This window comes from Oncorhynchus nerka, linkage group LG28 (assembly GCF_034236695.1).
Source record: "Oncorhynchus nerka isolate Pitt River linkage group LG28, Oner_Uvic_2.0, whole genome shotgun sequence".
Taxonomy (NCBI): domain Eukaryota; kingdom Metazoa; phylum Chordata; class Actinopteri; order Salmoniformes; family Salmonidae; genus Oncorhynchus; species Oncorhynchus nerka.
The window spans coordinates 48,482,127-48,495,146 of NC_088423.1; the positions used below are offsets into that span (position 1 = coordinate 48,482,127).

The following is a 13,020-nucleotide window of genomic DNA, read 5'->3' on the forward strand; positions in this document are numbered from 1 at the left end:
CACCGTGTCCCCGTTGGCTTATCTCCCCTCCCCTTTGGATCATGCCTCCACCATCTTGTCATCTCCTCACAAAATATGACCCTCCCTGATTGGTTCTTGTATGTTCTCATGTATCTAACCTCTTGCCAGCCGATAACTATTTGAGCGAAGAGGCCAATTTGTGACCTCACTTGTTCCTCCAGACCATTAGGGGAGGTAATGGCGTGTAACAGGAAAGTCTTATTGGACTACAGCAAATCACTTTTTTGTCATGGGCCATTTAGTAAGATGAAGGTTGCAAGGCCTTCACAAACTTGTTGTCTTTTAGGTACATTTTGAATAAGCATTGAGAAACCATCTTAAAACTGAATGACGATTAGAGATAAAGGCCTCTAACCACTTTGATAACTTTTGAAGAAAAGAAAAAAAGTCAGGTGGGCCCCACCAAATTCATACAATGAAATGGCATGGGAGGCACTGGTCTCTTAAAGAGGTAAATGTTTCTATTTCCCAGCTTGTAGATGTAGAAATTATGGTAGCCTATATACGCTACTCAATGCTATCTAGGCATATATGTAAATTGGAAAACAAACAGTGTATCTATTATCAGGTCAACAATAACTACTGGTTTAGAAAAGAACATTAAAGATAGTGTAATCTGCAATAAAAATGTATGTAGGCCATTCATATCTCCTACACTGAATCAAGCACACTGCAGCTGCAACACCGATTGCTTGCAATTTCTAACAACCCCGTTTTTAGGTAAGGTGTTGACTATAGTGCTTTCATCTTGCTAATTAGCTTACCAGCAGAGTTTTCTATCATGTAGCTTCTGTGTCACTACAGCAGGTCAGTAATAACATGTCTATGTTGTCTTTGTTATGATTGTCATGACAGAAGCTTCAGACATAGGGCATTAAATTGTTTAGGTAGGACAGTTATATTCTTCCCATTTTAGGTGAATTGTTTTTATTGAGCAACAACAAGTCAAGTGGCCTATGCAAGCGCTCTGAAAAGCAATCTCTTGCTCGGCGTGTCTAGTGGTGCGTTGCCCTTTTAAAAAAGCTCCATCTTTCCATTCGCTTGGTGACGTCAGGACAGTGAAGGACTCTAGCCTATCCTCTCTAAACAATCAAGGCAATGGTCCTGACTGAGTCGCGGCTTACGAGTGAGACTTTTTCACTGCAAAAGCCAGGGAAAAACACTCCACGTTGAAATGAACCAGAGGCCAGCAGTCGCTATGGATTAAAACGGAAACTTTTACGATGGCTGTTAATGTGAAAAAGTAGGCAAAACATCAGCAGACCTTCAGCAAGCAACTAGATGCACGAGCCTTGCTAGTATGAGCGAGCAGAGCGGTCACAAACCTGGCTGCAGTATTTTCCTCTGTATTTTAACCGAATCAGCCTCCTTAAACCTTTAACGACTTGTGTTACTTTAAATTCTAAAACAGTCAAAGTCCGGTACACTTTTGATTCTGAAAGAGTTATGGCGGGGAAGGTGACAGCAGGCTCGGGAATACTGCTCGTGACAGCCAACGTTGGATCGCTCTTTGAAGATGTGAGTTGCTGCGCCTGCGACAGCTTGAAACATGGTGTCTGCTGCACTATTTCTTTGTAACTAATGTGAATGTTGTCCTCATGTGTTGGTTACAATGTATTCAACAATGCCGCTTTCAATTTGTCTTCCCTGGGCCCTCGATATGTCAGGTAGTCTTTATTATAGCGTCGTAAGTAACCTACCTTACTTCACGTATGAGCACAACCACAGCGTGGGCCTCTTTAGCCATCAAGATTGATCATGTTTGTAGCCTCTATCATTGCAGTAACAGTGATTTGGGGAAACCACGATTTGTTCATTCTGTCTTACAGCTTGCTATAAAATGGTAGAAGTAGTCTACCATCATGGCCTAGACTACTTGAAAACATTATTGTGACATAGCTAAGGAGTGGAGGCGGAGATTTAGCGTACCTGTTTTGACTTTCACCTAGGGGCTTTAAATTCTCATAGAAGTCCACTATTTTGTAAAAAAATATATATATATATATATATATTCTTTTAATACAGATATAGGTCTGTTTTTTGTTGTTGTAAATGTTTATCCATAATACATTTTTATCATGCATTCAGATGGGCAACATTGCCTTCAGAAAGTATTCACACCCATTTACTTTTTCCAAATTGTTACAGCCTGAATTAAAAATATATTAAATTGATATTTTGTGTCACTGGTCTACACACAATAACCCATAATGTCAAATAATGACGTTTTTATAAGTGTTCACAAATTAATTAAATGAAAAGCTGAGATGTCTTGGGTCAATAACTATTCAACCCCTTTGTTAAGACAAACTTAAATACCTTCAGGAGTAAAATTGTGCTTAACAAATCACATAAGTGTGCAATAATATAGTATCTAACATTAGTTTTTTAATGACTACCTCATCTCTGTAGCCCACACATATAATGTATCTATAAGGTTCTTCAGTCGAGCAGTGATTTTAAAACACAGGTTTAACCACAAAGACCAGGGAGGTTTTCCAATACCTTACAAAAAGGGCACCTATTGGTAGATGGGTAAAAATAATTAAAGCATTGCATATCCCTTTTAGCATGGTGAAGTTGTTATTAATTACACTTGGGATGGTGTATCAATACACCCAGTCACTACAAAGATACAGGCATCCTTCCTAACTCGGTTGCCGGCGAAGAAGGAAACCGGATTTCACCATGAGGCCAATAGTGACCTTGAAATAGAGTTTAATGTCTGTGATAGGAGAGACCTGAAAATAGATCAACAACATTATAGTTACTCCACAATAAAAATATTCCAACATATGCATCCTGTTTGCAAAAAATGTGGCAAAGAAATTAACTTGAATACAAAGCGTTATGTTTGGGGCAAATCCAACACATCGCAGAGTACCACTTCATAGGACTAGTTTATACTAGTTCAGTCTGCTTTCCAACAGGCACTGGGAGACAAATCACCTTTCAGCAGGCTAATAACCTAAAACACATGGACAAATATACACTGGAGTAAGTTACCAAGAAGACATTGAATGTTCCTGAGGGAATGTTCCTGAGTTTTTAATTAAATTGTCTTAAAAATCTTTAAAAAGACTTGAAAATGGCTGTCTAGCAATGATCAACAACCAACTTGACAGCTTGAAGAATTAAAAAAATGAATAAAGTGCAAATATTGTACAATCCAGGTGTGCAAAGCTCTTGGACTTACCCAGAAAGATTCACAGCTGTAATTGCTGCCAAAGGAGATTCTAACATATTGACTCAGGGGTGTGAATACTTATGTAAATGACATTTCTGTGTTTCATTTTCAATACATTTGCAAAAATGTATTTTTTTCTCTCAAATTTTGTGCATAAATTTGTTTACATCCCTGTTAGTGAGCATTTAGTCTTTGTCAAGTTAATCCATCTGGCATATCAAGAAGCTAAAAAAACAGAATGATCATTACACAGGTGCACAAATGTGCAGTTTTGTCACACAACAAACACAATGCCACAGAAGTCTCATGTTTTGAGGGAGTATGCAGGAATGTCCAACAGAGCTGTTGCCAAATAATTTAATGTTAATTTCTCTACCATAAGCCACCTCCAACATCGTTTTTGAGAATACAACCGCAGACCGCGTGTAACTGCGCCAACCCAGGACCTCCACATCAGGGTTCTTCACCTGCAGAATCGTTTGAGACCAGCCATCCAGACAGCTGATGAAACAGTGGGTTTGCAGAACCAAATAGTTGATGACAGTTTGTAGAAATTGTCTCAGGGAATTTCATCTGCTTATGGGCAGGCATAAGCTATGGACAATGAACACAAGTGCACTTTATCAATGACAATTTGAATGCACAGAGATACTGTGACGAGATCCTGAGGCCCATTGACGTGCCATTCATGCGCCACCATCACCTCCTGTTTCAACATAACGCATGGCCCCATGTCGCAAGGATCTGTAAAATATTTGGAAGCTCATAATGTCCCAGTTCTTCCATGGCCTGCATACTCGCCAGACATGTCACCCGTTGAACATGTTTGGGATGCTCTGGATCAATGTGTACGACAGCATGTTCCAGTTCAAGCCTATATCCAGCATCTTTGCACAGCCATTGAAGATGAGTGGGACAACATTCCACAGGCCACAATCAACAGCCTGATCAACTCTATGCGAGGGAGATGTGTTGTGCTGCATGAGTAAAATTGTCACACCAGATACTGACTGGTTTTCTGAGCCACGCCCCTACTTTATTATAATTTTTTGAAGGAATCTGACCAATGGATGCATAGCTGTATTCTCAGTCATGTGAAATCCATAGATTATAGCCTACTGCATTTATTTATATTGACTGATTTCATTATATGAAATACTGTGTATTTCCTTTAAGTAAATTGCAATAACTATGGAGTACCACGGACCCTCACCCTAACCCTAAGTACAGTGTAAGCAGTGCAATGACAATTGGATGGGTTGGAACAGAATTGCAAAGTAAGCCCATTTAGGAATAAGAGCTGTATTTAAAAAAAATCTACTGGTAATAATTACTGTGTTAATACTGACCTTTTTATATGAGCGCTACATCTCCAAACACCTTGTATCACTTTCAGTGTTGTGTCAACATTTTTAAGAGCCTCTCTCCCTCTAAGGGTTTTTTCACTCTGGCTATTATTAGACTGCCTGTCATGACTGCTGAGTTATGGGTGACTTATGGATACTAGGCTATTGTTTTTAGAACATACTTTTAATGTGAGCCATAATGTACATTCCGCTAGTAAACACTGGGCATGTTTTTAGTGGGCCTGCAGTTTTGTGCAGTGACATTGAAACGTTAAATGTTTTTCCAGACTCCAGACGTTGAATTTGGGCATTTGGATGGACTCTTTTGACTGTAAGTTGTTCGTGTTGTTCAAAAGAAATGACACACATGAAACAAATACAGGCTTTGTGTTGAGATCACAAGTTATGGTGTTTTGTGACCTATTTGGCAGAATCTAACATTAGGGGATCAGCTGATGTTAAGGCGGTACTCGTGTCAAACGCGCACTCTTTCGAAATTTAGACTTATAAAATCCAGCGCTCTGCTTTTTTTCCTTTTTTTGACAGGATTGGTAATTTACCTGCCTTAGATCAGCTCGCTTGCGCTGAGGGGTGGAAATATTTGAGGTGTGTCCTTAATGTGTGCCAATTTCAAGCAGCGCTACTGGTGATATTTAAGACACACCAAAAGCTCGTCTTAGCAGTAACGTAATTGGTTATGGCATCGATTTTTACCAGCGGAGGCGCACGGTAGCCTAATTGGTATTGTTTTATTAAAATAGGAAAATCAGCAAAACTGTCAAGACATTCCTCTTTTTTTTTTTTCTTTATTGGACACTATTTTTGTCCATGCAGCTTCTGTGAAAAGTTTGGACTCAGTAGGCCTATGTACGATTCCCATTGAATGAAAGGTGTCGGTGACTGTAGGAAGTATGTTCAGGGACATCCAGTTATTGTTTTTCCTTGATCATTTTGTAAAATAATAGCATCTTACACTTTCATCTGTTGGACCTAACTGTCAAATCGCAAGAATTACGATTGCTGTCCTTGGTGCTGAATCCGGCCCGGGCCTAGTCTACACAAGAAAAGGAAAGTAGACCATCAATGTAGGGTGTTCCAGCAAGAGTGGACATCGAAATATTTCTTTATTGAGGATCGCTGTCTTGAAAGACTACAACTTGTCCCGACACTTCCAGACGAAGCACGCAGAGAAATATAGGAATATGTCTTCTGAGCAGAGGGAAAGTGCATCGAAATAGTTGCTTTCTCAGTTGCAAAAGCAGCAAGGACTTTTCACAAAACTGCATTCAGCGAATCATGGAATTGCAAGAGGTAGCTATGTACTGTCCAATAAAATTGCTGAACATAGCAAACCATTCGCAAATTCATGAATGAATACTTAATTGACTCAAGAAACAAGAAAGAGCTGTTTGAAAATGTTTCCCTGTCAAGATGAACAATGACACGGCGTGTTGAGGACATCGCAGAGAATATGGAACAACAGGTGAAAGACAAGGTAAAGGATTTCACCTTGGCCCTGGATGAGAGCAGTGATGCACTTGACTTGGCACAGTTGTTGATATTCTTACGAGGCATAACCCCAGACTTTGAAATTACAGAGGAGCTTGCTTCAATGCAGTCAATGAAGACCACAACCACAGGGAAATATTTATTGGAGGAGGTTAATAAGAGTGTGGCAAGCTGGGACTGAGTTTGGAAAAGTTTATCCAGTGTGACCACTGATGGGTGTCCAAACTTGACAGGAAAAAACGTTGGCCTTTTGCAAAGGATGCAAGATCAAGTAGCTGAGCTGAACATAGATAGGAATGTTTTCCTGCATTGCATTATTCATCAGGAGGTGTTCTGTAAAGGTGTTCTGAAAATGAGCCATGTTGTGGATACAGTCACTAAAGTGGTGAACTTCATAAGAGCAAAATCTTTAAACCACAGGCAGTTTGTCTCACCTTTTGAAGAGACAGAGTTGGGTCATGTAGATCTCCCATCTACACAAACGAGAGATGGCTGAGTTTCGGAAAGGTGCTTAAAAGGGTGTGTGACCTGGAGTCAGAGATTGGTGAGTTTTTACAAGTGAAAGGAAAATATGTGGATTCCCCTCAACAGCAAGATAAAGAATGGTTGGCCGATTTTTTTTGCCTTCACCGTGGACATCTTGGCCTCATGAATGAACTGAATTCCAAACTACAAGGGAAGGGCCTTTTTGCATATCAGATGTACAGCCTTGTCAAAGCCTTCAAGGGAAAATGACTTCTCCTGACCCTATCAGATGACCAGTGGGAGAAGTATACATCGCTTCTGTGTGTTCATTTTGAGGAGTGTTAGAAAATGACATGCTGTTGGTTTCCTCTCCTTTCACCTTTAATGTGGATGACGCTCCCATGTTTAAAAAAAAGTTAAATAGGTAGCATATCTGGATGTGATTTACAGTAGATATATCTGCCAACACAGTCATACACATGATGTAGAATCCTGTAATATGATTCTGGCCCGCGATGGCTAGAATATATACTAATGTGGCCCTCCATGGAAAATAATTGCCCAGGCCTGGTGTAGATGTTGTTGAAAGACATTTGATTGGCTACATGTTTGTTATAACTAGGCCTATTGTAGGGTTAGTGTATACTTTTAAAAATAACTATATGGGCAATTCCACAGTTACGGGATTGCGCTGAGACTCAGATTCTTCACTTGAAATGTATGCCAAACAACCATTGATTTCAAAGTTTAACAAACCATACAACTCTATACACAAGGACTACATTAAACAATTTACACAGATTTTATTTTTTACCAAGACACATTTGTTGGAGGAACTTTGCAGGTGCGAAGTTTGGTAACATAATTTTGGTAAAATCTCTCAATTTGTGACCACGCTTCCAAAACTGTGTTTAAATATCTGCTCTGAATTAGGATTAAATATGTCTGCTGAAAGAATGGGATGTCAGCTATGACATCCCATTTTTTTTTCCTTTTCGTTATTGTAAGTGAAGTGGATTTACTCTCTGTAACAGAATTGCGGTAACAATTTCATCATGGGTCCCTGATCTGTACTACACAGAAATGCAAAAATTATGGATATGAATGTCATTCTCTTCATGGTAATATATCCTAAATAGGTACAAAAGGTAGAAATATGTTATATCCTCCTTTGCATATTTGGGTATTCTTCTACACACTGGCTATTATTTTAACGAGCTCCACAACCAAACAAGACCAAATTTGGTTGTACAGGACCAAATCTGAACCAATCATATATGTCTGTTTCACAAGTTTGGACATAAAATAGTACAGTAGTAGGACTGGGAATTGTCAGGGACCTCACAATATGATATTATCAAAATACTTAGGTGCCGATACGATCTGTATTGCAATTCTCACATTTCTATATGTATTGTGATTCGAGGTTCGAAACATATTGCTCACCATATGTCTGCTGCAGAGGAGCAAGAGAGAGCCATGAGAAAATTAATTTTGATCAGTCATGGAAATAAAAGTGCCCGAAAACATATTGCCTACCTAATTTGAAAAGAAGGGAAAATACTGGTATTGTGGTTTAGGTGAAGGCCAACTAATGCATAATATTGAGATATTGTCAAAATGATACAATATGATATTGTCAAGATAATACCCCGACTTCTAACTGTATCAACCCCCCCCATTTATAGTGTACTCAACTCTAGTATGATCTGTGTACTGCACTGAACTATACTCTAGCATGCTATATACTACTGTTCTTTACTGTACTCAACTGGGATCTACTGTACTGCAATGTACTGATCTGAACTATCATACATTTTCTTTACTGTGCTCTACTGTACTGTCCAAACTTGTGAAACATATGATTGGTTCAGATGATCCGGCCAAATTAAGGCCTGTCCAGACATCTGTCGTCCAGGTGTCTGTGCGTCTGCGGACTGACCAAATTTCAATGTCCACGGACGTCCGGTGCCGGTCAGTCCACAATGAGCAAGAGAATGGTTGCCTAAAGAAGTGTTAAACAAATCCAAATTATATTTTAGATTCTTCAAAGTAGCCACCCTTTGCCTTGATGAAAGCTTTGCACACTCTTGGCATTCTCTCAACCAGCTTCACATGGAATGCTTTTCCAACAGTCTTGAAGGAGTTCCCACATGCTGAGCACTTGATGGCTGCTTTTCCTTCGCTCTGCGGTCCAACTCATCCCAATCCATCTCAATTAGGTTGAGGTCGGGATTGTGGAGGCCAGGTCATCTGATACAGCAATCATCACTCTCCTTCTTGGTCAAATAGCTCTTACACAGCCTGGAGGTGTGTTGGGTCATTGTCCAGCTGAAAAATAATAGTCCCACTAAGCGCAAACCAGAAGGGATGGCGTATCACTGCAGAATGCTGTGGTAGCCATGCTGGTTAAGTGTGCCTTGAATTAAATAAATAAATCACAGACAGTGTTACCAGCAAAGCACCACCACACCATAACATCAACTCCTCCATGCTTTATGGTGGGAAATACACATCTAGAGATTATCCGTTAAACCACACCGTGTCTCGCAAAGACGTGGTGGTTGGAACCAAAAATCTCCAATTTGGACTCTAGACCAAAGGACACATTTCCAATGATCTAATGTCCATTGCTCGTGTTTCTTGGCCCAAGCAAGTCTCTTCTTCTTATTGGTGTCATTTTAGTATTGGGTTCTTTACAGCAATGGACCATGAAGGCCCGATTCACGCAGTGTCCTCTGAACAGTTGATGTTGAGATTAGAGGTCGACCGATTTATGAATCGATACCGATTATTGGAGGACCAAAGAAAGCCAATACCGATTAATCGGCCTATTTATTTGTAATAATGACAATTTCAACCATACTGAATGAACACTTATTTTAACTTAATGTAACGGTTTTCATATGGTGAAGGAGAGTCGGACCAAAAAGCAGCGTGTAGATTGCGATCCATGTTTAATGAAAACGTAAAACTCGAATCAATACAAATGCACTACAAAACAACAAACTTAACGTAATGAAAACCGAAACAGCCTATACTAGTGTAAACTAACATAGAGACAGGAACATGGACACTAAGGACAATCACCCACGACAAACTCAAAGAATATGGCTGCCTAAATATGGTTCCCAATCAGAGACAACGATAAGCACCTGCCTCTGATTGAGAACCACTCCAGACAGCCATAGACTTTGCTAGATAACCCCACTAGCTACAATCCCAAATACATACACACCAAAACCCCAAGACAAAACACACCACAATACAAAAACTCCATGCCACACCCTGGCCTGACCAAATACATGAAGAAAAACACAAAATACTTAGACCAGGGGTCCGGGTGGGCGTCTGTCCATGGTGGCGGCTCCGGCGCGGGATGTGGACCCCACTCAGTAAATGTCTTAGTCCCCTCTCCTTGCGTCCCTAGATAGTCCACCCTCGCCGCCAACCATGGCCTAGTAGTCCTCACCCAGAACCCCACTAGACTGAGGGGAAGCTCGGGACTGAGGGGAAGCTCGGGACTGAGGGGAAGCTCGGGACTGAGGGGAAGCTCGGGACTGAGGGGAAGCTCGGGAGTGAAAGGAAGCTCAGGAGTGAAAGGAAGCTCAGGAGTGAAAGGAAGCTCAGGCAGGTTGATGGATCCACCAGATCCTGGCTGACTGGCAGATCCTGGCTGACTGGCGGATCCTGGCCGACTGGCAGATCCTGGCTGACTGGCAGTTCTGGCAGATCCTGGCTGACTGGCAGTTCTGGCAGATCCCGGCTGACTGGCAGATCTGGAAGAGTCTGGCTGACTGGCAGATCTGGAAGAGCCTGGTTGACTGGCAGATCTGGAAGAGCCTGGTTGACTGGCAGATCTGGAAGAGCCTGGTTGACTGGCAGATCTGGAAGAATCTGTCTGACCCATGCTGACTGGCGGCTCTGGCTGCTCCATGTAGGCTGACAGCTCTGGCGGCTTCTTACAGACTAGCAGCTCTGGCGGCTCCGTGCAGACTAGCAGCTCCTTGCAGACTGGCAGCTCCTTGCAGACTGGCAGCTCCTTGCATACTGGCAGCTCCTTGCAGACTGGCAGCTCCTTGCAGACTGACATCTCTGGCTGCTTCATGCAGACTGACCGCTCTGACTGCTCCATGCAGACTGACAGCTCTGACTGCTCCATGCAGACTGACAGCTCTGACTGCTCCATGCAGACTGACAGCTCTGACTGCTCCATGCAGACTGGCAGCTCTGGCTGCTCCATGCAGGCTGGCAGCTCCTTGCAGACTGACAGCTCCTTGCAGACTGACAGCTCTGGCTGCTTCATGCAGACTGACAGCTCTGACTGCTCCATGCAGGCTGACAGCTCTGACTGCTCCATGCAGGCTGACAGCTCTGACTGCTCCATGCAGGCTGACAGCTCCTTGCAGACTGACAGCTCCTTGCAGACTGACAGCTCTGGCTGCTTCATGCAGACTGACAGCTCTGACTGCTCCATGCAGGCTGACAGCTCTGACTGCTCCATGCAGGCTGACAGCTCTGACTGCTCCATGCAGGCTGACAGCTCTGACTGCTCCATGCAGGCTGACAGCTCTGACTGCTCCATGCAGGCTGACAGCTCTGGCTGCACTGAACAGACAGGAGACGAGAAAGGCTCCGACAGCGCTGGAGAGGCGGGAGGCTCCGACAGCGCTGGAGAGGCGGGAGGCTCCGACAGCGCTGGAGAGGCGGGAGGCTCCGACAGCGCTGGAGAGGCGGGAGGCTCCGACAGCGCTGGAGAGGCGGGAGACTCCGACAGCGCAGGAGAGGCGGGAGACTCCGACAGCGCAGGAGAGGCGAGGCGCACTGTAGGCCTGATGCGTGGTGCTGGCACTGGTGGTACTGGGCCGAGGACACGCACAGGAAGCCTGGTGCGGGGAGCTGCTACCGGAGGGATGGGGTGTGGAGGTGGTACTGGATAGACCGGACCGTGCAGGCGCACTGGAGCTCTTGAGCACCGAGCCTGCCCAACCTTACCTGGTTGAATACTCTCAGGTGGAATAGCCCGCACTGGACTATGTAGGCGAACCGGAGACACTGAGCGCAAGGCTGGTGCCATGTAAGCCAAGGAGACGCACTGGGGACCAGATGCGTAGAGCCGGCTTCATGGCATTTGGCTCGACGCTCAATCTAGCCCGGCCGATACTCGGAGCTGGAATATACCGCACTGGGCTATGCACCCGCACTGGGGACACCGTGCGCACCACTGCATAACACGGTGCCTGCCCGGTCTCTCTAGCCCCCCGGTAAGCACAGGGAGTTTGCGCAGGTCTCCTACCTGGCGTAGCCATACTCCCTGTAAGCCCCCCCCCCAATACATTTTTGGGGCTGATTCCCAGGCTTCCATCCACGTCGCCGTGCTGCCTCTTCATACCAGCGCCTCTCCGCTTTCTCCGCCTCTAGTTCCTCCTTGGGGCGACGATATTCCCCTGGTTGAGCCCAGGGTCCTTTACCGTCCAGTTCTTCCTCCCATGTCCATTTCTCCAGGTGGTGCAGCCTCTCCCACTGCAGCTGCTGCTGCTCCTGCTGCCTCTCCTGTGGCTCCTGCCTGTTAACACGCTGCTTGGTCCGTTGGTGGTGGGTGATTCTGTAACGGTTTTCATATAGTGAAGGAGAGTCGGACCAAAAAGCAGCGTGTAGATTGCGATCCATGTTTAATGAAAACGTAAAACTCGAATCAATACAAATGCACTACAAAACAACAAACTTAACGTAATGAAAACCGAAACAGCCTATACTAGTGTAAACTAACATAGAGACAGGAACAAGGACACTAAGGACAATCACCCACGACAAACTCAAAGAATATGGCTGCCTAAATATGGTTCCCAATCAGAGACAACGATAAGCACCTGCCTCTGATTGAGAACCACTCCAGACAGCCATAGACTTTGCTAGATAACCCCACTAGCTACAATCCCAAATACATACACACCAAAACCCCAAGACAAAACACACCACAATACAAAAACTCCATGCCACACCCTGGCCTGACCAAATACATGAAGAAAAACACAAAATACTTAGACCAGGGCGTGACACTTAATCAATTTAGCCTCGAATAATGAAATGTTCAATTTGGTTTAAATAATGCAAAAACAAAGTGTTGGAGAAGAAAGTAAAAGTGCAATATGTGCCATGTAAGAAAGCTAACACTTAAGTTCCTTGCTCAGAACATGAGAACATAGGAAAGCTGGTGGTTCCTTTTAACATGAGTCTTCAATATTCCCAGGTAAGAAGTTTTAGGTTGTAGTTATTATAGGAATTATAGGACTATTTCCCTCTATACCATTTGTATTTCATTAACCTTTGACTATTGGATGTTCTTATAGGCACTTTAGTATTGCCAGTGTAACAGTATAGCTTTCGTCCCTCTCCTCGCTCCTACCTGGGCAAGAACCAGGAACACAAAGACAACAGCCACCCTCGAAGCAGCGTTACCCATCGCTCCACCAAAGCCGTGGCCCGAACAAC

General features: G+C 43.5%; 1 protein-coding gene and 1 pseudogene across 2 annotated transcripts in view; both read left to right on the forward strand.

Annotated features, from left to right (window-relative positions):
- Positions 1-1,093: 1,093 nt before the first annotated feature.
- LOC115113343 (inositol polyphosphate-5-phosphatase A-like) overlaps positions 1,094-13,020 on the forward strand; it is a 187,592-nt gene continuing 175,665 nt past the window's right edge. For both annotated transcript variants that reach the window (XM_029640877.2, XM_029640878.2), the window contains exon 1: positions 1,094-1,539. In XM_029640877.2, the coding sequence (XP_029496737.1) occupies positions 1,468-1,539 (72 nt within the window). In that variant the 5' untranslated portion in view covers positions 1,094-1,467. The remainder of the gene's footprint in view (positions 1,540-13,020) is intronic.
- On the forward strand, positions 5,993-6,873 carry LOC135565614 (general transcription factor II-I repeat domain-containing protein 2A-like; annotated as a pseudogene).